This window comes from Pongo abelii, chromosome 11 (assembly GCF_028885655.2).
Source record: "Pongo abelii isolate AG06213 chromosome 11, NHGRI_mPonAbe1-v2.0_pri, whole genome shotgun sequence".
Taxonomy (NCBI): domain Eukaryota; kingdom Metazoa; phylum Chordata; class Mammalia; order Primates; family Hominidae; genus Pongo; species Pongo abelii.
This window is the reverse complement of record NC_071996.2, coordinates 72,185,286-72,209,251: the sequence shown is the minus strand read 5'-3', so window position 1 is coordinate 72,209,251 and position 23,966 is coordinate 72,185,286. Positions and strand designations below refer to the sequence as shown.

The following is a 23,966-nucleotide window of genomic DNA, read 5'->3' as shown; positions in this document are numbered from 1 at the left end:
TGGACTGGCCTCTGCCTGCTCTAGGGAATGCTCACCTCCAGAGAGCACGTAACTTGCTTTCTTAACTCTTTCAGATCTGTACTTAAATATTACCTTCTCATTGAGGCTTTCTCTGACTACTTTATTTAAAATTATACCCCCTCCCCAATTGCTTATCACTTTACCTGCTTTCCTCGCCCTCGTTGCTTGATATATAGCACTATATATATATATATTTTTTTTTTTTTTTTTTTTTGAGACGGAGTCTTGCTCTGTCGCCCAGGCTGAAGTGCAGTGGTGTGATCTCGGCTCACTGCAAGCTCCGCCTCCCAGGTTCACGCCATTCTCCTGCCTCAGCCTCCCAAGTAGCTGGGACTACAGGAGCCCGCCACCAGGCCCGGCTAATTTTTTTTTTGTATTTTTTAGTAGAGACAGGGTTTCACTGTGTTAGCCAGGATGGTCTCGATCTCCTGACCTTGTTATCCGCCCGCCTCAGCTTCCCAAAGTGCTGGGATTACAGTCGTGAGCCACCGCGCCCGGCTATTTTTTAAAACTATTTATTTTGTTTACTGTCCCTCTCCTCCAGCAATCATGAAAGCCCCATGAGGGCAGAGATTTTTATTTTTATTAAAACTTTTTTTAGAGATGAGGTCTTGCTATGTTGCCCAGGGTGGAGGACAATGACCATTCACAGACGTGATCACAGTGCCCTGTAGCCTCAACCTCATAGCCTCAAGGGATCCTTCTATCTTAGCCTCTTGAGTAGTTGGGACTAAAGGTGCGCACCATCATGCCCAACTTCTAATGTTTTTGTTCACTGTTATGTCTGTCCCCAGCACTGGGAATAGTGTCAGGAGCATAGTAAGCAATCAATAAAACTGTTTAAAATACTATTTTTTGGAATTCTACCAGAAATGTCACCTTTTCTCTGAGGCTTTCTTTTTTTCTCATTTGTCCATATCATTTTCTAGCTTTCTCATGGCATTTATTATCTTTTCTCTTGTATAACTATAAAGACATTTGCATAAATGTCTTTTCTCCACTTTAAATTGTAATTTCCTTGGAGTATGCACTGTATCCTTTCTCATCATTTTTCACATGCTGCTTTGCCAATTTATTAAGTGTATTTGTCACAACAAAATTATTTTTTATGCAATTTCATAAATAAAAATGCCCTAATTTAACAAGATGTATTTATTCTTATGATGTACCAGGCACATGCTTAGCTCTTAACTAGAGAAAGGACCCATTCAATTTCTGACCTGAGGAATCTCATAGTGAATTTGAGAGGCCAAAGTAGGAGGATTGCTTGAGGCCAGTTTGAGACCAGCCTGGCCAGCATAGCAAGATCCTGTCTCTTAAAAAAAAAAAAAAAAAAAAAAAAGAGGAACCTTATAGTGTAAAGGGAGAAATTTAAACAGATCAAGTTAAAAAAGTGCTGTGAATAAATTCCAGACAGAGTATTGTGAGGGGATGGATATTTAGGATTTTGATAACTTTTATTAGATTATTTCCTTGATTTTATTTAAATAAAGGCCTTTTATAGCCTCAGCCTCCAATGATAGAGTAAGCAGGGTAGTCTGATAAAATATTGAAATATTTTCTGTGGCCAGGTGCAGTGGCTCACACCTGTAATCCCAGCATTTTGGGAGGCCGAGGCGGGCGGATCACTTGAGGTCAAGAGTTCAAGACCAGCCTGGGTACATGGTGAAACTCCCTGCTAAAAATACAAAAACTAGCTGGACTGAGGCAGGAGAATCGCTTGAACCCAGGAGGCGGAGGTTGCAGTGAGCCGAGATTGTGCCACTGCACTCCAGCCTGGGTGACAGTGAGACTCAGTCTCAAAAAAAATTTTTTTTTTTTTTTTAATAGAGTCTCACTCTGTCACTCAGGCTGGAGTACAGTGGTACACAGCTCACTGCCACCTTGAACCCCTGGGCTCAAGCAATCCTCCTGCCTCAGCCTCCTGAGTAGCTGGGACTACAGGTCCGTGCCATTGCGCTTGGCTAAATTTTTTTTTTTTTTTTTTGAGACAGAGTCTCGCTCTGTCGCCCAGGCTGGAGTGCAGTGGTGTGATCTCGGCTCACTGCAACCTACGCCTCCTGGGTTCAAGCGATTCTCCTGCCTCAGCCTCCTAAGTAGCTGATATTACAGGCGCCTGCCACCACGTTCGGCTAATTTTTGTATTTTTAGTGGAGACAGGGTTTCACCATATTGGTCAGGCTAGTCTCGAACTCCTGACCTCGTGATCTGCTCGCCTCGTCCTCCCAAAGTGCTGGGATTACAGGTATGAGCCACCACGCCCAGCTTAAAAAATTTGTGGAGATGGGGTCTTGCCATCTTGCCCAGGCTGGTCTCTTAACTCCTGGGCTCAAGCGATCCTACCACCTCAGCCTCCCAAAGTGTTGGGATTACAGGCATGAGCTACCACACGTGGCCTAAAATATTTTTCAATATAGATAATTTTAAGATCTTACTTCTTACACACACACACACAGATGTATTATACATATTACTGTCTTTGGATTTTAGAATATATGTTACTTTATAGTTAAAAAATAATTTCCACTTAAAATAATATATGTAAGGAGCAATGGGGCTCCTGTTAGTTTTGTAAGAGACTGCAAAATATCTCAGACTCCCTAATTAAATTATGTTGGCTCCACTGGACATCTGTTCATGAAGATTTGACGAGTATGGTTATCTTGTTATAGGCTTATGGAGAAACGAAGAGAAAGAATACATAACTTCCTAAGTGAACTATTGAAAGAGAAACTTGACAATGAAGATATGATTATTGCTAGAGATATTGCAGAAGCTGAGGCTGAATGGGAAAAAAGAGAAAGAGAAAAAGATGAAAAAAACAAAGCAGAATTAAAAACAATTGCAGAATATAGAGCCACTGTGGTAAACAATTCAATTATGAAAATAAAAATAGAAAGACAGAGTTAGGACCTTTCCACTGTGTTTTCCATCTCATCTGCCTCTCTAACCAAAAACTAGCCAAGATATTAAAAACAATGTATGAATTATCTTCCTATATTTTTGAAATTGGACAATGTTTACTTCCTAACAAAGATGACATGACAGTTACAAAAAAGATATTTATAGATGCAAAGTAATAATCTCTTCTGTTTCAGAACCATCTGAAACGCAAAGATTATTTGGTATACTTTTCATTTGTATGTTTTAAAGACAAACCATGTAAAAATTATACATTTCTGTTTCTTAATATTTCAAAACTTATATCTTACATGACTGTCATAACATTTAATTTGGATAGTTTATACACATTGGAGCAATCTTTTTTTTTTTTGAGACAGTTTTGCTCGTTGCCCAGGCTGGAGTGCAGTGGTGTGACCTCGGCTCACCACAACCTCCGCCTCCTGGGTTCAAGCAATTCTCCTGCCTCAGTCTCCAGAGTAGCTGAGATTATAGGCATGCACCACCATGCCTGGCTAATTTTGTATTTTTAGTAGAGACAGGGTTTCTCCATGTTGGTCAGGCTGGTCTCGAACTCCTGACCTCCTGACGTGATCCGCCCACCTCGGCCTCCCAAAGTGCTGAGATTACAGGTGTGAGCCACCACGTACGGCTGGAGCAATTAATTTTTTACTTACATATATTTCCCTTCCTTGAGAAGATCTTGCTTTGCTTTTCCTGTATTTTCTTTTTCAAGCCAATAAGGATTGTCCTATAGCACTTGGGTGTTTTCTGATATTCAGGAAATAGAACAAAACCAAAGTAAACTGGCCACATGGGAACCACCCCAGGTGCATGCACTTTTCTTCTCCTGCATTGCTCCTGGCTGACTTTCCTCTGCTTCAACTCTCTGACTCTGTGCCTTTTCAGACAAGACTGGTTGCTATAACTGGTTTTAATTTGTTTCCTTTGCCTTTAAACATCTAGATGAAAAATAAAGAGGAAGAAGAAAGACAAAGAAAAATAGAGGCTAAAGAACAATTGCTGGCTGTCATGAAAGCAGATCAGATTTTCTGGGAACATGAAAAGGAGAAAAAATGCAAAGCTGATAAAGAACATCAAGAGGTTCAAGATGCCCATATTCAGCAAATGGTAATTATTCCTGAATGTTTATGTTAGTAATAAGTATATAATACAGAATTCATGCTAGTTTTCTACTCCCAAGCAGTTTCGTCAGGTAAGAAAAAATGGTCATTATGGTTATGACACAATAAAATATATTAAAAATGTGAGGTTTCTATCTCCAGTGAAGTTCCCATGTGAGTTTTATCTTTTAAATGAATGTTTATCCTTCTTTAGTGTCTATTATACTTCAGTAAATATTAAAGAAAATACAAATGCATGTGGAGGCCATAATGTTCATCTTGTTTTACTTTTTTCCCGTATCTCAGAGACTATGTTGATTGGGATCTCATAGGTTTCAGATTTGAGGTGAATGGAGATATCAGATTTTAAAAGATGTGTAGAGGTCCTAGCATCCAATCAATCATTTGTAACTAAAACCTGTCTTTGAAATGGTTGTACCATTTTCCATTCCTACCAGCAATGTATGCGAGCACAACTTACTCCACATACTCATCAACACTTGATATTGTCATCCCTTAATTTTAACTATTCTAGTATAGTGATATCTTATGGCTTTATTTTACATTTCTCTAATGACCAAAGATAATGGACATTTTTTCACATCCTTGCTAGCCATCTGCATACCTTCTTTTGGGAAGTGTCTATTTAAGAGTGTTGCCAATTTTTAATTGGGTTGTTTTCTTAGTGCTGAGTTTTTTAAAATTGATTTTTATTGTGGTAAAATATACATAACATAAAAAGTACCATTTTAAGCATGGTTAAGTGTACAGTTCAGAGGCATTGAGTACATTCACATTGATCATCGCCACTATCCATCTCCAGGGTTTTTCATCATCCTGTACTAAAACTCTGTACATGTTAAACAGTAACTCACTATCCCCTCTTTTCTCCAGTTTGGGTAACCTCTGTTTTACTCTCTCAATGAATTTGATTATTCTAGGTACCTCATAAATGGAATCAGACAATATTTGTCCTTTTGTTTGGTTTTCACTTTTTTTTTTTTTTTTTTTTTTGAGATGGAGTTTTGCTCTGTTGCCTAGGCTGGAGTGCAGTGGCATGATACCGGCTCTCGGCTCACTGCAACCTCTGCCTCCAGGGTTCAAGCAATTCTCCTGCCTCAGCCTCCCAAGTAGCTGGGATTACAGGTCCCCACCACCACACTGGGCTAATTTTTGTTATTTTTAGTAGAGATGGGGTTTCACCACGTTGTCCAGGCTGGTCTCGAACTCGTGACCTGAAGTGCCCACCTTGGCCTTGGCCTCCCAAAGTGCTAGGACTACAAGCATGAGCCACTGTGCCCAGCCTCCATTTTTGAATTGGATTTTTTGTTGTTGGGTTTTAGAAGTTTTAAAAATATTCTGTGTATTAAATCTCTTACCAGATACATGATTTGGAAATGTCTTCTCCCATCCCATGTTACCTTTTCACTCCATTGATAATATCTTTGATGTATAAAAGTTTTAAATTTTTGGCCAGGTGCCAAAATAGTTTGTTGTTTCAATCACGATCAAATAAGATCAGTATTTGGAATCCTTCTGATTTGCTTGTTGAAGTCTTTAAGAAGTTTTCTTGATCAAATACTTGGTTCCTCTTAGGTACAATTTTTAAAGAAAAAACAGAATACTTAATTTTTTTTGCTTTTTTTTCCAGTTTTCAGATAGTTAATTAGCTATTATCTTCCAAATGTACTTCGAAGGTACTTTACCTTCATCTGTTAGCATTTTTTAGGATTTTAAACTTAATTTTTTGGAACTTTTTCCTTATAAATTTATATTTATGCTTAATGCATATCAAATGTGAGGTACCAATCATATGTTCCATCATAGTAATTCTTTCCTTCCACTGTCACTTTCTTTCTGTGCTTCAAATGGTTCTTTCTGTTCCCTCAATATTTTTCTACATTTACTAAACATATCCAAATTGCTTCTTATTAAGTTTCCAAATATTAGCATTTTACCTTTGATTAGAGATAGATTTTAGCCTTTTTTTGACTTTTTCTCCAATCTTATTGTCATTTTCTACTTTTTAAAACTCTGGTATTTTATCCCCAATTTCACAAATAGTATGTAAACTGAATTTTGAATTGTAGCACTCAATAATGAAAAATTTGATATTTCACACTAATATGGTTGCTCTATTCCATCAAAAATTTAAATTTATGGTAGATATCAGGTTTGGGCTACTGTTTTATGCCAACATTTTGGATTTTGAGAAATATTTTTATGACTATTAAATATATTCCTAAGTAGTCAAAGTAACTGTTATTTTAAAAAATAAACTCAACATTTCTTAAAATGCCACAGAGAATACAAAATGAAAAGTTGCCAACCAGAGCATCACAGAAAAGCTATAAAAAGAATCTCATCCAATGTAAATTAATATAAAGAATTAAAAGACAAAATTTGTATAAAATATTGGTAAATTGGCTTTTGGCAAATTGCCTACTTATTCCACTCAGTGCCTTCTCAACCTACATTGATAAATGTCACTCATTGTTCCAATTTTAAATTTTCGGGAAATAGATAATGTAAATGGTTTTAGTCCAGATATTCACTACTGATTTAATCTTATGTGGCTGGAGACATGGTATATTGGGCTGACCCAGCACAGTAGAGTTGAGTGAATTCCTCCAGAATAGTGGATGGTTAGAGACAATGGTGGGTGTGCATTCTAAACCACTGAAGTTCACATCTTGTAAGTGGTTGAAACAGGATTCTAAACTCAGTTACCTGAGTTTTATCTAAATTTCATAATTTTCACTATTTCACTGTGTTATTTGCAAATGTATCACATAAGGCTATTAATAAAGGTTTCATTGCACCACCACTTTGAGCATGATAGGAAAGATTCTGAAATAAATGATAGTATATAGTTGTTAAATCAGAACTTGTAAAGTATCAATGAGTTTAGAAAATTATACCTACATTTTCAAATGCTATGTATATTTAGAAAGTTCATGTTCTTAACCAATATTAAGTTATATTTCCTTTCTTTCCCAAATAGGCCAAAAATAAGTTTAATGCAAAGCAAGCAAAACAAGCAGAATTAGATTATTGCAGACTTACCGAAGCTCTTGTGGCTGAAAAGGAGAAAGAATTTCAGGACTATGCCAGAGAGGTAATTGAACTTGAATCGGAAACAACAAATAAATATATTTACCCTCTTGTAAAAGCTGTACAGGAAGGACCTGGAGGTGGCCGTGGACCAGTGTTTGTGGACAGAGGTGGATTAAGACCCAGCTATCAGGCAAATGATGTTACTGGAGTCCAGCTCCCTTTTTATAACTCTCAGGGACCAAAATATAATTTTCAAAAGTCAAAAAGGCGGCTAGGTTTTACATGGTAGAAAAAAATTATTTTTAACATTGAGAAGACTAAGTTGTAGCATGTATGAGCTTCAAATGTAAATGGATTTCTGTTAATAAAGTTGTTCTTCATCTAAGTACAATTATGTCTGATTTGATTGTTCTCAGTATTTCTTTTGGGTATATATAAAACCCCAATTTTGAGATTCCTGTTTTTTAACTGTGGTAAAATCACAAGTTTACTTTTTAAATGTACATTCAGTGGTATTAAGTACATTCAAAATATTGTGTAGCCATGACCATTGTGTAGTTCCAGAATTTTTCAGTGCTCTTACTAGAAACCGCATACCCATTAAGCAGTCACTCCCCATTCCCCTTCCCCACAGCCCCTGGTAACTTTATCTGCTTTGCCTATACTGGGTATTTTGAATAAACAGAATCATACTGTGGCCTTTTGTGTCTGGCTTATTTCACTTAGCATATTTTCAAGTTTCATCCATGTTGTGCCATTTATCAGTGCCTCATTTCGGTTTATGGCTGAATAATATTCTCCTTGATATATTTCTTTTCTCTTCAGCAGAAATTCATATGCTTATTTGCTTTGTCCTTCAGCAGTTAGTATCAGATAACATTACCAGCATTATTACACTAACAATAGGATTATTGAATGAAGACTTCTTTGTGGTTTATTTTATAGAGTATATCTTACTAGACATGTACACATTATCATGTTTTGAGGTCACAAAATAATTCTACATGTAGTTTTGCCAACTTTAGACAAGACAACAAAACTTGTCTTGTTTCCAAAGAGACAAAGCAGATAAGCAGTTACCAGGGGCTGTGGGGAAGGGGAATGGGGAGTGACTGCTTCGTGAGTAGGGGGTTTCCAGGTGGAGCACCAAAAACTTCTGGAACTAGATAATGGTCATGGCTACACAATACTGTGAATGTACTTAGTACCACTGAATTTTGTATGATTTTGTGAACTGCATTCCCCCATTGTTTAATTTTTTTTTCATTTCTTATTGAGGTAAAAAACACAGAACACCTAATTTAATGTCTTAACCATTTCTAAGTATATCGTTCAGTAGTGTTAAGTATCTTCATATTGCTGAACAATCTGCAGAATTTTTTCATCTTGCACAATTGGAACTCTGTATAAAACTAGTCTCCATTTCCCCTTCCCCTCAGCTACTGGGAAACACCATTCTACTTTCTGTGAATTTTGACCACTACAGTATAGGTCCTTTTGTGACTATTTCATTTAGTGTACGGTCCTCAAGGTTCATCCATGTTGTAGTTTGTCAGTTTTCTTCCTTTTTAAAGCTGAATACTCCATTGTATGTATATCACATTTTGTTTATTCATTCCTTCATGAATGCACACTTGGGTTGCTTCCACCTCTTGGCTATTGTGAATAATGCTGCTTTAAACGTGGACGTACAAATAGGTCTAAGATCCTTTCCATTCTTTTGGATATACACCCAGAAGTAGAATTGCTGAATCATGTAATTCTAAATTTTTAGGAACTCATACTTTTCTCCATAGCAGCTGAACCATTTTACATTTCCAACAGTGCACAAGGTGCACATCCTCACCAACATGTTTTTTTGACAGTAGACATCCTGAGTGGCTGTGAGTTTGATTTGCATTCCCTAAGGATTAGTGACGTTGAACGTTTTTTCATATGCTTGCTGGCCATTTGTCTATCATCATCTTTGGAGAAATATCTGTTCCAAGTCCTTTGCCCATTTTTTTCATGTTATTTGTTTTGTTGTTGAGTTGTAGTTATTATGTATTCTAGATTGATCCCTTATCAGATAAATGATTTGCAAATACTTTTCCTTCCTTAGGTTGCCATTTCACTGTTGTGTCCTTTGCTTATTTCTTTAAAAGCAAATACACTATATTTTACTCTTAAACAAAATAACTTCGTTCTTTTCACTTAATATAGCTTAGGGACACAACACAGCAGGTATAAATATCTTCATTTCTTTTCCAACTGACATAGTATTCTCTTGCAAGGGTGTACCCGTTTATTCAACCAGTGGCATACCAATAGATATTTGTGTGGTTTCCAGTCTTCTGCTATTATAAATTCTGTAATTAACAGCTGCCTTTTTTTTTTTCACATTTTTGTCAGTTAACCTTTGAGATAGATTCCTACAAAGGGGAATGCTGGGTAAAGGTGAAAATTGTTCAGTGTATCATTCTATAAGAGACCAAGTCTTAGAGCAAACATTACTTATGTCATGAGCCTCTTGGAATCTGATAAAACTTAGTGGCTTTTTCAGCAGTAAGGTACACACACACATATACTCTACAATTGTGCATACAGTTTTAAGGTCTTCCACAATGCCCTCTAATAGACTGCACAGCACAGTGACTAACATACATCTAAGATTGTGGCTTAGTATACCTGGGTTATACTTTTTTAAAATGGCAGATTCTGTAGGCAACCATCATTCTGAGTTAGTTTGTGGGTTTACGGACCTCAGGTTTTAAAAAATGAACTGTTTTAAAGGAGTAAAATAGCTGGTTATTTAAAACAACACTATCTACTGATTCCCAAATTGTGTGCCAAGGCATACTGAGGAACCACAGTGAACTCACAAATTTTTGAAACAAATTATTACCTGACATCTGTAAGACTAGCTTGAGGTAGTTCAACATATTAAATGCACTATGCCTTTTGATGACATCCTGTTTGTAAAGCTGGATTTTCAGCAATTGATGGGATAAAACTCATATATTGCACAAAATCAATGTATTATAGGAGAGGATGGTGTGTGTGATCTGATTTTGAGGTTTGAGAAGTTGTGCTGTGACCAACATTTGCACACATTCCATTAGTAACTAATTGTGGTTAAGAATGGAACTGTAAAAATATTTTTTAAAATTTCAAATGGCTAAGTTGTTAGATATACTTTCGCTATGTGAACTTTTAATTTATTTTTTATTAGAGACTGGGTCTCACTCTGTGGCCCTGGTTGGAGTGCAGTGGCACAATCACAACTCACTGCAGCCTCAAGCTCTTGGACTCAAGCAATCCTCCTGCCTCAGCCTCCCAAAGTTATGGGATTATAGGTGTGCTCCTGGCCTTTTAAACTATTTAATAAACCGATCTGTTAGGTATTTATTCTGGCGCAGGGATAACACCATGTTAAAATTACTGAGACACACAGGTAAAGTGAACCAAGAAAGTCTGGGAACTTCTGCCATATATCCTTTCCTTTAAATTACATAAATACAATATATAGTGGTAATTAGTAATTTTAGACAGCTATCTTTCCCCATATTATAAAACAGGAAATAAGTTTCTACAAAACGGTTGATTACATAAATATGTTATACAACCAACTTAGCTTGAGTAAGGATAACATAAAACACCAGACATTACTAGTTTTTCTGCCTTATATATACAATTTATTTTACTTTAAATTGGGCTGGGCTTTCTATTAGAGTATACTGAGAAGAAAGGTAAGGCTACACCATGTTAATCACAAAATAATTCAGTGAAAAGAACTGAATGGCACAGCAGTGGAAACTCAACTGCTCTAATCTGCTAATTTGATAAGAGAAACTCGTAGATAAAATCTGTGGCAAAGACATAAATTGGAACAAGGCATTCTGATTACCAAGAGGACTTTGATGGGAGTGGGGAAATGTAAAAATTATGAAACAAAATTATGATAACAAAAAGTTATCAGGTAAGGAAATATGTTTAGGAAAGAAACCTAGAAAGTAAATAGAAAAAGCAAATTGATGCCTGAAGTATTTTAATGCAGTTTGCAGTTCATTTGTTGCACTCACATTTTATACATTTTCTTGGATAAAGCTTTTAAGAATACTCCAGATTTTGGGAGTTTAATAATATTCACCTGTTAACACATACAAATTACTGAATGTTCAGAAGGTTTTTACCTAGGTATATACCTTTTTTTCATTGTCAATATTCAGTATAACTCGGCATATATTTTCAATGACTCACTCTCAAGTTAACTAAGTGCATTTTCCCTAAATATGTCTAATGTAAGAAAAAACAGCCCCCAAACTAGGTAATTGTTTTACAGAATTCAATTAACATTTATGTTTACATGACTTCACCACTGTAAGTGTTATAGGCACAGGATCTATTACAGCGATCCTAATGCTGAAAAAAATGCGGAGGACTTAAGAAGCAAATGGTAGTGATCTAGCAGACAGTAATACAAATTCCGAGCTTAACCTTAAAAGTTTGTTGGGGCAAAAGACACACTACAATCTGAAGTATTATGATTAAATATTTACATTAGAACTTATTCTCAAACCTGGAAATTGTCCCTGCTGGCTAAATTCTTAAAGCTCAGTATTGTTAAAACTTTGTTCAGTTTTTTCATAATGTAAGTACCTGTATATCTGAGAGTAAAAGTATGTTTTAATTGGTTTATTTTCATTATTTAGCTTTTAATTTTTAAAAGGCTGGATAATACAATTTAAGAAATACAAATCCAAACTGTTTATTATAGTATAGTTTATTTAATACAATGTTTAACTATAAAAGTTAATACAGCTTCCAAGTTTAAATTTTGTAAAATGCAGTTTGCAGAAAACAGTTCAACAATTACTAGACTAATGATAAGAGAAGCAGCATTTTGAAACTAATTTTACAATTAAGACAACAGCTTTATTTCTAAACTTCATTAAAAAAATATAATCACAGTGACTTTTGGGCTAGGAAAAGAAGTGCATTAACTTCATTTATGTTTTTTCCTTCCACAAAGAGAGCGGCCACAATTTTGTACATCCCACATACAAATACCCAATTCATTTATCTTTCAAAATACTATATACACACAAGAGGGGAAGAAAATATACAGCATGTGCTTTTGGTAACATATGGAATTTGCTTAAAGAAAAAAAGTCAGAAACACAAATCCACCCCACCACTCCCTCCCATACCTTTTAAAACAAACTAAACCCCTCAACAACTCCCTACTCCAACCTTGTTGACGGAATTTTCTTATTCATGTCATTTTTCTTTTCCTTTAATATATACCTCTTTGTCACACAACAGGCCAAAGACTTTGCACTTGCCTGAATCCACTGAAGGCAGTTAGTTGGGAAGCCCACTATGGGCAGTTGTGCCAGTCAATGGAGTACTTCCTGGGGGCTTATTAATTTTTAAAACAAGTATTTGTAACAAAACACATCTTTTCACAATTAACAGCTTATCAACCTATAATCCTTATTCAATTGTAAATGTATAAATGCAAAATGAAATAATTACAGTAAACATAATCAAAAGGAAACAGAAGAACACCCATTTTGTTTCTTTATAACAAATCAGCTATATGGTAGGTATTTAAAGTACCTTCTGGTGAAGGCAAACCCAACAAGCTTCTACAGAAATTTAGTATAAAAAGTTTAGTGTGATGAAAACTATATTACGAACTGGAATGAAGTACAATAAACTACTAAGAAACACACTAACTTGCTACATATACTAACTAAAATAAATTAGAATTGTCAAGTTAATACCACTACCCAAAATACCAGAGATCCAGTATGTGCCTATCCATAATGAAGAGTTCTTTAATTGTTTAGCTCCATACCTTCCACTAGGCACAAATATCAAAGGTCATTCAGCAAAGCCGTCCATGCATCAGTATCACATTTGTGCAAAGGCAGATTTATCAGATAAATTCTTTGCAACTTCTGAGGGCTTCAATTAAGTAACTTAAAACTATGAACTTACCAACTATGTAGTAATTTAATCAAAGAATGTTTTAAAGCAATCCAGTAGCTTCTCTACTGCTCATTTCATTAACATTAATCTCACCGTAGTGTCAATTTCTGTGGCAGATGGCTTACCCAGAAAAATAATTCATACAAAATAACCATGAAAATTCTACATATTGAAAAAATTTTCTCAGCTATCACCAATTGAGCAATAAATTATTTTTAAAACGATATTAAGTCAAAAATACTTTGACATGAACCATAAATTTAGACATAACTATAAAACCAACTTGATAGGAAAATAATAGTTGACTTTTAGGAAAACAATGTTCAAAGCAAAAACTAAAGATGCCACAACTACTAAATGTAACAAAAGGAAAGGACCATTTGAGCCGTGTGCTATTCAGATGCATGCGCAGATCCTGAGGTACAGTTAATGCTGTTTAATCATTTTTAAAATGTTCTTAATATTCTAAAAATAAAATCTAGTTGATTGTCCTTCTCTCAACTCCTTCACATCTGTTCTGTAAAGAGAGCTAATAAAACTTTAAAATAAGGACTATAAATAATGCGGAGCATGGAGTTGCTCTTTTGATAACCCAAACAGAATATTGCCTGTAGAAATTACTACAATTTTTTCCCTATGGTTACTTTTTGAAACTCTAAGATTTGGAAATCCTTATGTATAATTTTTAGTAGATAAAGCTCTGGGATCAGACAACAGGTAAGAATTTTTACTTAGCATGGACTTAAAAAAATATGTAACTGTTATTAGAAATCCTTTCTTAAATAGCACCTTTCTTAAAGCTCAAATAGTTTATAACAACAATTTTAAAATGCAGTTAACTGAAATTAAGACAAACAATAACTTGCTTAAAATACGTAACGTTATATAGCTTGGGCACTCAGACTCAATTATCCCTAATGTGGGTTTGTGGTCAGTCTCTAAGGAATCAATCACCTTGGATTATAATAAACATCTACTACTTTTGTCATCAGAAAAAAAAAATTTGGGAAGAATTCATTGTGGATATCTGTATTACAATTTTCCAAGCGATCTTATGGTCATTACACTATTCATTCTGCAACAGCTACCACAACGCCAAATATATCAATATTGCATTAATCAATAATGGGAAGTATCATGTTAATAATTGCTTTATTCAGTACAAATAGCATTGAGTAGCTACTGGATTTACCAAGAAGCTACCTTGGTAACAGAGTTGACACTACACTGACAAATATTAAAGTACAAAACTCTCTAGAGAATACCATTAATTGGAATTTTGAAATTTCTTTTCAAATGAGGCAGGTTTTATGTTTGCTGGATGTTCAATGTTTTATTTAGAAGAGAGATTACAGAATAAAAGGCCACACATCACAAAAATGGCAAAATACAACACCCAAAACTCTAAATGGACTTTGGATATGTTTAGTGTTTAACTCTGTAAACTATCAAAATTTGCAACTTTCTACTCTACTCTATATGGCAATGTTATACATGCCAAGTTAAAATAACATTAACAGTAACGGTATAAAACCACCTGAAGAGAAAGAAACCAGAATCATAAACATGCTATAGCCTATCGTGATACATATATAGAAAAGATGCATTTTCTTGCCATTTGGAACTCACAGCTATGAGAGTTAGAGAAGTCAGTTCAATTAAAACAAACAAACAAAATCCATGCAGAGTTAACACTCAATTCTATATAGGTTGGAGGCCAAAAAAGAGAAATCTTAGAAGTTAATGTCTCAATACTAACAATTTTTAGAATCTGTATAGCTTAAGGACCTGAACAAATGGTATGTTTTAATGAGAAAAGCGTTTTTTTTTTTTAATTTTAGAGAAGGGTAATTAATAATTAAAACGTTCCCAAAACTCTTCAAACCAAAAGCAACACAGAATTGAGAATCACAATCTGATTTTCCAAGGTATAGTTCCTGTCAAATGCTGTATAACAGCAACTCAAGCTCAATCAGTACATCAACTGAAAAAAATTACTCTTATGATTTTTATAGGCAGTTAAGTAAAATACAACTAGACAGGAAAAGCATTAATAGGAAACAAGCTATGGCTCGAACTATAAAGAATAGAATATGAAGTGCAATATAAATACATCTATTTTAAAGCACAAATTACTATAAAATCAAAAGTGATGATTTAAGATCTCAGGTTATTAGGACCCTGCTTCCGTGTAATTAAAAGAAACCACTGCAAACCTCTATTTATAACGCAATCAGAAAATCTATACAAGATGTCTTCTAGTGGCTTCTAAAGTTACTTTAATCATGAGAAACACAAGCTTTTGTAACAATGCACTGCAACCATTCCAAATGGCTGACTAAACAAATTAGGATGCTATTGGCTAATTGTTGCAACACAGTAATGCATACATAAAATAGTTAAACACAGCACACAGTACTACACCAAAGTGTTTTTCTCATTTCAAGTTTATTAAAACTTTAGCAGTACAAATTATCCAGATTGCAGATTATCAAAAAATCAACTCAATGAAATCCACATTAAGGAAAAAAAAAGGACAAACATACAACAACCCAAAAACAATGAAAAGGAAAACAACATAAAGGAGATTCATTAGCAAGTCTCTCAAACTTAAAATCCGAAACAGAATGGAAGTAAGTTTATATAACTCACTCATCCGCTTTTGTCTTCATCTGTTCCAGGGCTTGATTCATGATCAAATTTTTTATTTTTTTCATGTACATGGTCATTTTCTTGACCTTTTGATTTTTGGTTTTCTTTTTCCACTGAGGATCTGATCTTCTCATCCTCCTTATTTTTCAACATGGAGGACTTTAATTCATTGTCCTGACTGCTTTGTTTTATTTTTGAGAAGGGACTTTGATCTCTATCAGCCTTTTTTTCCCTGCTGTTATTTGAGCTATTATGATCACGACTTTTAGAGTACATTCTTTTCTCACTCTCAGAATTTTCTTTTCTGTGTGAGCTCTTACTCTCTTGGTTTCTGTATTTGTCTTTGTTTCTGCTTTGACTTTCTTCTCTCTCTGAGCTCCGTGAGTCTCTCCTCCTTCTCCTCCTATCTTTACTTCTTGATCTTCCTGGTGGTGTTCTTCTCTCTCGGCTTCGTGACCGTCCTCTTCTCCTGTATTCCTGTTCTCTGTATCTATGGTACTCCTTGCTTCTGCTGCGATCTCTGTCATGGGTTCTTGATCGCACTCTTCTGCTTCTGTCCCTACTTCTGCTTCGTTCTCTTGTTCTGCTGTTATAACTGTGTTTACCTTTAGTTATATCACATTCTCTACTCCTGGATTGTGCGCGTCTATCCTTTTCCTTACTTTTACTGTGATCATGCTCATTACTCTTTGATTCTAACTGTTTAGACTTCTCTTTACTTCTACTCCTTTCCTGATCTTTTCCTTTAGAATCAGACTGCTTTTCTTTTTCTTTAACATTCTCATGATCCCGTCCTTTACTCCTTGACCTCATCCTCTTTTCTTCATTTCTATTATGTTTTGAATCTCTTTCTTTACTCTTTGATTTCTCTTTGCTCTTACTCCTACTTTTAGATTTGGCCCTTTTCTTCACTTTGTTTTTATATTTATCATCTTTTTCTGAATTTCTTCTGATGTCTCTCTCTTTGCTGTTAGATTTATGGTCTTTAACTTTCTTCTCCTTTTCATTTTTTCTGTTTGGACTCTCAGATACATTCCTGTGATCTGTTATTTTTCTCTCTTTTACTCTAACTGGACTTCTCTGATTTTCTTTTATTTCATTCAACTCACTCCTAAAAAATAAGAAAAAGAATTGGGGAAATGTTATTAGGAAAAGAATTGTAGATATTATTAGCTAAAATGATATTCTACTTTTCTTAAGGTATTCAGCAATAATTAAAACGACAATAACTTTATGTATAATAGTAAAAACAAATACTTATCATTACATTTGAAATAATAATAGTTAAATCTTACTTATCCCCCTTGATCCATCTTTCACCACTTGATACCCTCATTCTTTGAGCTCTCTGCATCTCTTGCCTCCAATGTGGAGGAGTCTCACTACGTCTGAAACGATCCCTTGATCTGGATCTGGAAGGAGTTCGATAACGCTAAAGAAAATTAAAATGGGGAAAAATTAATGTATAAAAATATAGAGGGACTCGCATGGGTGCTGGGAGGGAGGGAAGTACTGGGGTGAGGGTCAGGAGGTAGTAAGGGGTACAAAATAAAAAAATATATAAAAAGCATTACAACAGTAGCTTAAAAGTATATGTTTCTAGGTTAAAATAAAACGTCTGATATTTCTATACCCTGAAAATTACTAAAATTTCCCAATTTTCATGTAGGAAATCAACGAGGCAGAGAAACTTAAGTTGTCATGTTGCAAATTCCAAGAAACATTAATCACAAAAACTTTAGCCGCTAGCCATACATGTCTTCTCCATGGAAGAGTCCTATCCAAGTAATGCTAGAGCAACTTATAAGTTGCCAAGTTCCAATCTAAATGTTATATATACTTAATGTTTCAAAGCACATATTTCTCATATTGTGGGGAAAACAGAGTAAATGTGTAGATGTTCACTTATTCAACCCTTAGGATGACCAAACACTCTACTACATACTGAGAGAACATTAGTGAGCCAAGATATATGAGTGTGCTTTCCTGGAACTTACATTCTACAGGACTTGGAGAGCATGTGAATGAACATATAATTACATATGTTAAACATACATGCAGCTACAATAGAATGGGTATAAAAGGAAAAGGGAAAAGATGCTGACAGGTAGGTTCTGAGTTAAGAAGAAACATAGCATGCTTTAGAAATGATGAGAAGACAGACCAAATATGGCCAAAGCTAAAAATTGCAAGGGAAAGTAGTACTATGTAACAATGATGAGGTAAGCAAGGACTAGGTTTTGTGAAGTGTCATAGGCCATCGTAGTTATTTTGGATTTACCCTAAGATCAATGGTAAAGGAGTGGCACAAAAATCAGACTTTCATTTTTAAATGACAATTCTGGCTACTATTTTAAAAAAAAGATTAGACAGTGAATCTCAAAGTGGGATCTAGGATCTAAAGACTCGGGGTCAAAACTATTTTCATAATAATATCACAATATTTGCCTTTTCCATTTTCATTATTTCATTATCATACAATAGTGTTATTCAGTTTACATGTTTTGATATCATTACTTTCACAGCTAATGGAATGTGTGCTTATATATTCTTATGTTTTAAGTATTTCTCAGTACTAATTCCTAAAAGAGTAAATATTGATAGATATAACCCACACCAACAAAAGTTCTTTTGGGTCCTCAGTATTTTTTAACATGAAAGAGGTACTGAGATTAAAAAAAATTCAGAACTATCAAAATTTACAGCTCAGACAATATGATGGAGTTGAATTAACATGGCAGGGGTAAAGCTTGAAACACATGAATTTCTGAATATTTAGGAGGCAGAAATGACAGTATTCGGTGATGGGTAAGATATATTCATGTATCTTACCATAGTTAAGTTACTTGCACAGTTAAGGTATAAACCGAAAGGGGAGAATCAGATTATTCTTGGGAAGGAACTGCACAGGTGGTGGTGCCAGTCACTAAAATCAGTAACCTAAACAAGGTTCAGATTTCAAGAAGAAGAGCTTGTGCTCAACTTTGTAAAAGCCAAGTTTGAGGTACTCATTAGTCAAATTGAGTCTTTGGAGCTGAAACATGCAGATAAAAATTTGACAGTTACCAGCCATGGGAGTCATGAGATTGCTCAAGAAGTATATGCAGTGTGAGAAGAGTTGAATGGGAACCCTGAGGTACTACAGTATTTAAAGGTTAGGTAAATGGCTGGACACGGTGGCTCATGCCTGTAATTCTAGGACTTTGGGAGGCTGAGGCAGGCAGATTGCTTGAGCTCAGGAGTTCAAGACCAGTCTGGGCAACATGACGAAACCCCATTTTTACAAAAAAATACAAAAATTAGCCAGATGTGGTGGTGCACACCTGTAGTCCCAGCTATTTGGGAGGTAGAGGTGGGAGGACTGCTTGAGACTGGAAGGTTGAGGCTGCAGTGATTCTTAATTGTACCACTGCACTCCAGCCTGGGTGAAAAGTGAGACCCTGTCTCAGGCAGGTGGATCATCTGAGGTCAGCAGTTTTGAGACCAGCCTGGCCAACATGGTGAAACCCCGTATCTACTAAAAATACAAAAATGAGCCGGGCATGGTGGCATGTACCTGTAATCCCAGCTACTAGGGGGAGCTGAGGCAGGAGGACTGCTTGAACCTGGGAGGTAGAGGTTGCAGTGAGCCGAGATCATGCCACTGCACTCCAGTCTGGGCAACAGACTGAGACTCCATCTCAAAAAAAAAAAAAAAAAAGTGGAAAGAATATTACAAGGAGCAAGATTAAGTAAGAGAAGACTGAAAAGAATCCACTGAAATTTGTGACATGGAGCTAATTACGTATCAAGTGCTGTTTTCAGCAGAACAATGTTAGTGGAAGACAACTAAAACGCTTGAGGAATAAGTAGGAAGTGAAGACATAAGACAGAAAAGTGTAGCCAAGTTTCTATAAAGTTTTGAAAGCTCAAGATATTTAAATTCTGATGAGGACACTCTAGTAAATAAAAAAAGAATAAAATACAAGAATAAGGTTAATTTTTATTTATTTTTAACAAGAATAGATACAGTGATTGCAAAGTAACAAGGGAGACAAGAAAGACCTCGATCCCGTTTTATACCATGTAAACGTAAAATCTATTCATATCTCATGGATTTTCTGTTGGGAAGTACCAACATACAGAATCTGCTTAAGAAAGAAAATATACAATTCAATGCCTGCATCTCCCCTAAATTTTAGTTACTTGCACATTAAAATAATATTTAAGAAACACCCTAAAATTATTTAAGGAAGACAAATGCAATATTGTGAAGATCTCTGGGGAAAGAATCACCTACCCTTGGTCCTCTTCCTTTAATTTTCCTGCCAGATCTAGTAACTAAAAGTCGTCTCTGGTACGAAGCAGGCTGGGAGTTAGGTGGATTACTAGAAGGAAGCAAAGAGAAAGTTAACACATTTTTTAAAAAACTTTTGTTAGCCAGACATGTTACTTTAGTAAAAATGAATCTGGGCCAGGCACGTTGGCTCATGCCTGTAATCCCAGCACTTTGGGAGGCCGAGGTGGGCGGATCATGAGGTCAGGAGATCGAGACCATCCTGGCTAACACAGTAAAACCCCGTCTCTACTAAAAATACAAAAAATTAGCTGGGCATGGTGGCTCAAGTGATCTGCCCACCTTGGCCTCCCAAAGTGCTGGGATTATAGGTGTGAGCCACTATGCCTGGCCAAGAATTTTATTACTTGTATTATGACAATGTATTTCTGATCATAACTAAGAGAAAGATTTCAATATTCTTTTTTCTACTTTTGGACATAGTTATTATTATTATTATTATTATTATTATTATTATTTTTGAGACAGAGTCTCACCCTGTCACCCAGGCTGGAGTGCAGTGCCGCGATCTCAGCTCACTGCAAGCTCCGCCTCCCAGGTTTACTTATGCCATTCTCCTGCCTCAGCCTCCTGAGTAGCTGGGACTACAGGCGCCCGCTACCACACCCGGCTAATTTTTTGTTAGAGACGGGGTTTCACCGTGTTAGCCAGGATGGTCTTCATCTCCTGACCTTGTGATCTGCCCACCTCAGCCTCCCAAAGTGCTGGGATTACAGGCGTGAGCCACTGCGCCCAGCCTGGACATAGTTATTAAAATGACTGATAAAGAACCATTAGCATTACAGATATTAATAATGTAGATTTATGTAGTAAACTTCAGGATTTGAACATGACATCAATTTTTATTACAATGTTATAAACCAAGTAAGGAAAACAGCAGTTTTTCCTATTAGACAAACTTAAAAACCAAGGTTCTTACTTGCTTAAGAGTTTAATGTACACAAATAACACTATAACACACTATCTTGTTTTACTGGTTAAACAGTATCTTGTTATTGGCTTGAAATGCTGCTTAACATCTCTTTTTTGTATTAGTGTTTATTATGTGTAACTTTACTTCCGAATCTACATGTAATTTAAGTCAATTTCCCTTTCTAGTTATGTGGTTAGCAAAAAAGAACTTTGCGGAAGAACATTTTATAAAAAAGATTTCAATCTTGGGACAAGGTCACCAATTAAATCTTGTTTAAAATAAATAACTTTTTAAAAAGAAAAGTTCTATGGTAAACCATGTAAGACAAAATATACACATTCACATACCACTCTCTTTCTCTTTCTCTCTCTCTGTTTTTCCTTTCCTTCTCATCAGCTTTAGGAGGACTTTTTCTCATTAGGAATCTATTTTCAGGTATAGGAGGGATCTCTTCTGGACGGACAGTAGACTGGGGTTGTGCTTCAAGATTTTCAGCTTCACTCTCACTAGATGCACTTAACAGACAGAAACACACAAAACAAGTTACAGTTGGTTATTATGTCCTTACAGAAGTATCCAATTGTTGGTATTTCTTTCCTTTATATCACTATAATATAAACATCCTGTCCTTACCAAAGATGTGATCGCATGGGAAAAATCTTCTATTCCTCTGACAAACCAACTAACCAATCAAAAAACAAACAAAACAAAACGTTTCGATTATCACACTCTCAAAAAATATTTTCCTACAAAATGGATAAAAAATATCAAACTATGTGAGCAATGCACTCTGATAAATTTAAAATACTTTAAAACATGGGTAAAGAAATTAATTGCATTTGAGGCATAGGCAGATGAAGACAAGTTTTAGTACAAACACAGATTATTTCAAACAAAATGGAAAAGAAAGTAAAATACACTGACATTATCTGCTTTCTACCCTTATGCTATCATAAGAGCAAAGGGGACTGCTACTGAAAATAGGAAAAACAATTGGTGGTTTTCTGCAATTTTCATAAATCCCATAATCCTCCTATAAAACACACAAATCTGTAACACCAAAGCCATCATTTCATTGAGTACACAAAGAAGTGAACTGATAGGTTTCAAAAGAAAATGAACGTACCCAAAATTTAATCTGTAGACTGTGGAATATCAAAAGTCTTACGCTCCATGCTATATTTCTCACTATTTTAACAGTTTCATATAATTGACTCAAAATCCTAACAGATTTACAAAAAGGAAATCAGAATATAAAGCTAGCATTAGAAAAGTAAAATTAAGACCTCTTCTTGCTTTTCTTTCGCTTCTTCTTTTCTTTCTTGTGTTTTCGGGAATTTTTCCGATGTTTCTTTTTTCTTTTCTTTGATTTCTCTTCAGAAGCACTTTCAGAATCAGAGGAATCAGAAGAGGACTGAGAATCACTTGAGCTATCTGAGTCACTAGATGAGGAGGAGGAAGATGATGATGATTTATGCCTTTTCTTTTCTTCTTTCTTAACTTTAATAAAAACAAAAAGGTTTTGATCAACAATTTTTAGACAAACTTTGTGGAAGGAGATTTAAATTTTCTGCAGATTCTCACTAAGTTCAGTATTTAGCACTTAGATCATCCAGCTATGTGAACTGGAAAGTACAGGAAAGGAGTCAAGACTCAGGATTAGAGTCCAGATCTCCAGAATTCATTGGTCAAAGTTTTATCTATTAATCAAAAGAACTTTAAAAAATAGGTGAGTCTAAAATGCTAAACTAATGTTAACAAACAGCTGAATAAGAAATTTTTTTAAAAGCACAGAATAACAATGAAGAGTCCCATGTTCTAATCTTGTAGTTTTCCACTTTCCCTCTTATTATCAAGATTGGCAGAACTAGTACAGGGAAATAGCAGAAAAACTGCTGTACAGAAACATGGAGAGATAAGAAATGGATTTCATTGGCATGGGCTTATATTTCAATGCCCAAGCAGTCTTCTAATAATTAAGAAATTTAGCTCAAGAGGAGACTCATAACAGAGAGAAGTCAATTGCCCATGATGAATAGAATGTTTTGGGGACTCTACAAAAAGTCATTTTAAATTGAAATTTTCTTTCAGTTAAGGAAGCAGTAACTTTAAAAAGGGTAAAAAATACTCAGAGTTTAAAGGATCAGTCAATTAATACAAATAAGTGAAGCTAGAAGGTGTAACATAACAAGAATCAGAAGAAGATACTACAAATTGGGAGGAGCCTGACCCATCTAAAGGTATACTCATTCAAATCATGGTGGATTTGAGGAGGCTAACCGGGGCCAAAGTTGGACAATATTGATATATAGATGAGAACTACAATAAATTGAGATATATCAGATTATATTAGAAATACATTAGTTCACAGTGATACTCATTAAGTATAAAGCATTTATCCTGCCTTTCTGGTACAAACTGCACCACTGGCTAATGAAATAGATGAAGGGAAATAGCTCTGTCAGAAGCATTCCAGGAATAAATGAAAAAGAAATTATAGTGTTAAAATATCATTGTTTTACAACTTCTTCTGAGGCACTGATAACCCATGGCTGCTGCAAAACACAGAGACAACTTGTCCTGTGTGACTCCTGTTTTCATTAAAAGGAATTTCTTCAAGTCACAACTGCATCTGCTCAACATTACATAACATAGTAAGGACTCAATTAGTAAAATCCAGTATGTTCAATTATAGAAAATGCTACATGACAAATGACCTACCTTTTTTGAGAAATACATTTCAAGGAAACATAAAACAAGATGGTGAGAGAATTTATTAAAAAACAAAACACAACTTACAAGACCAATTTCAATGTCTGAACTTTATTTGGATTGATTCACACAGCAAAACATTAATTAACATTAATGAAACAATTACAATCTGAACACTGTCAGGATTTTTTATATTTAGGAATGTGTATGTGTGTATCATTATGGTATTGTTTTTAAGAATCATCTTTTAGAAATAACATTTATTGATAAAATA

General features: G+C 35.2%; 2 protein-coding genes across 34 annotated transcripts in view; one reads left to right on the top strand and one right to left on the bottom strand.

Moving 5' to 3' along the window:
• The window catches only part of CFAP210 (cilia and flagella associated protein 210), a 54,016-nt gene extending 46,522 nt beyond the window's left edge, over positions 1-7,494 (top strand). For all 3 annotated transcript variants that reach the window (XM_002812571.5, XM_054549474.2, XM_054549475.2), the window contains 3 exons: positions 2,694-2,886; positions 3,889-4,053; positions 7,051-7,494. In XM_002812571.5, coding sequence (XP_002812617.4) covers positions 2,694-2,886; positions 3,889-4,053; positions 7,051-7,392 — 700 coding nt within the window. In that variant the 3' untranslated portion in view covers positions 7,393-7,494. The remainder of the gene's footprint in view (positions 1-2,693; positions 2,887-3,888; positions 4,054-7,050) is intronic.
• Positions 7,495-15,508: 8,014 nt separating this feature from the next.
• The window catches only part of PPIG (peptidylprolyl isomerase G), a 53,351-nt gene continuing 44,893 nt past the window's right edge, over positions 15,509-23,966 (bottom strand). For all 31 annotated transcript variants that reach the window (XM_024243098.3, XM_054549471.2, XM_054549463.2 and 28 more), the window contains 5 exons: positions 22,267-22,480; positions 21,328-21,495; positions 20,011-20,098; positions 17,027-17,163; positions 15,509-16,842 (listed from right to left, as the gene is read on the bottom strand). In XM_024243098.3, the coding sequence (XP_024098866.1) occupies positions 15,732-16,842; positions 17,027-17,163; positions 20,011-20,098; positions 21,328-21,495; positions 22,267-22,480 (1,718 nt within the window). In that variant the 3' untranslated portion in view covers positions 15,509-15,731. The remainder of the gene's footprint in view (positions 16,843-17,026; positions 17,164-20,010; positions 20,099-21,327; positions 21,496-22,266; positions 22,481-23,966) is intronic.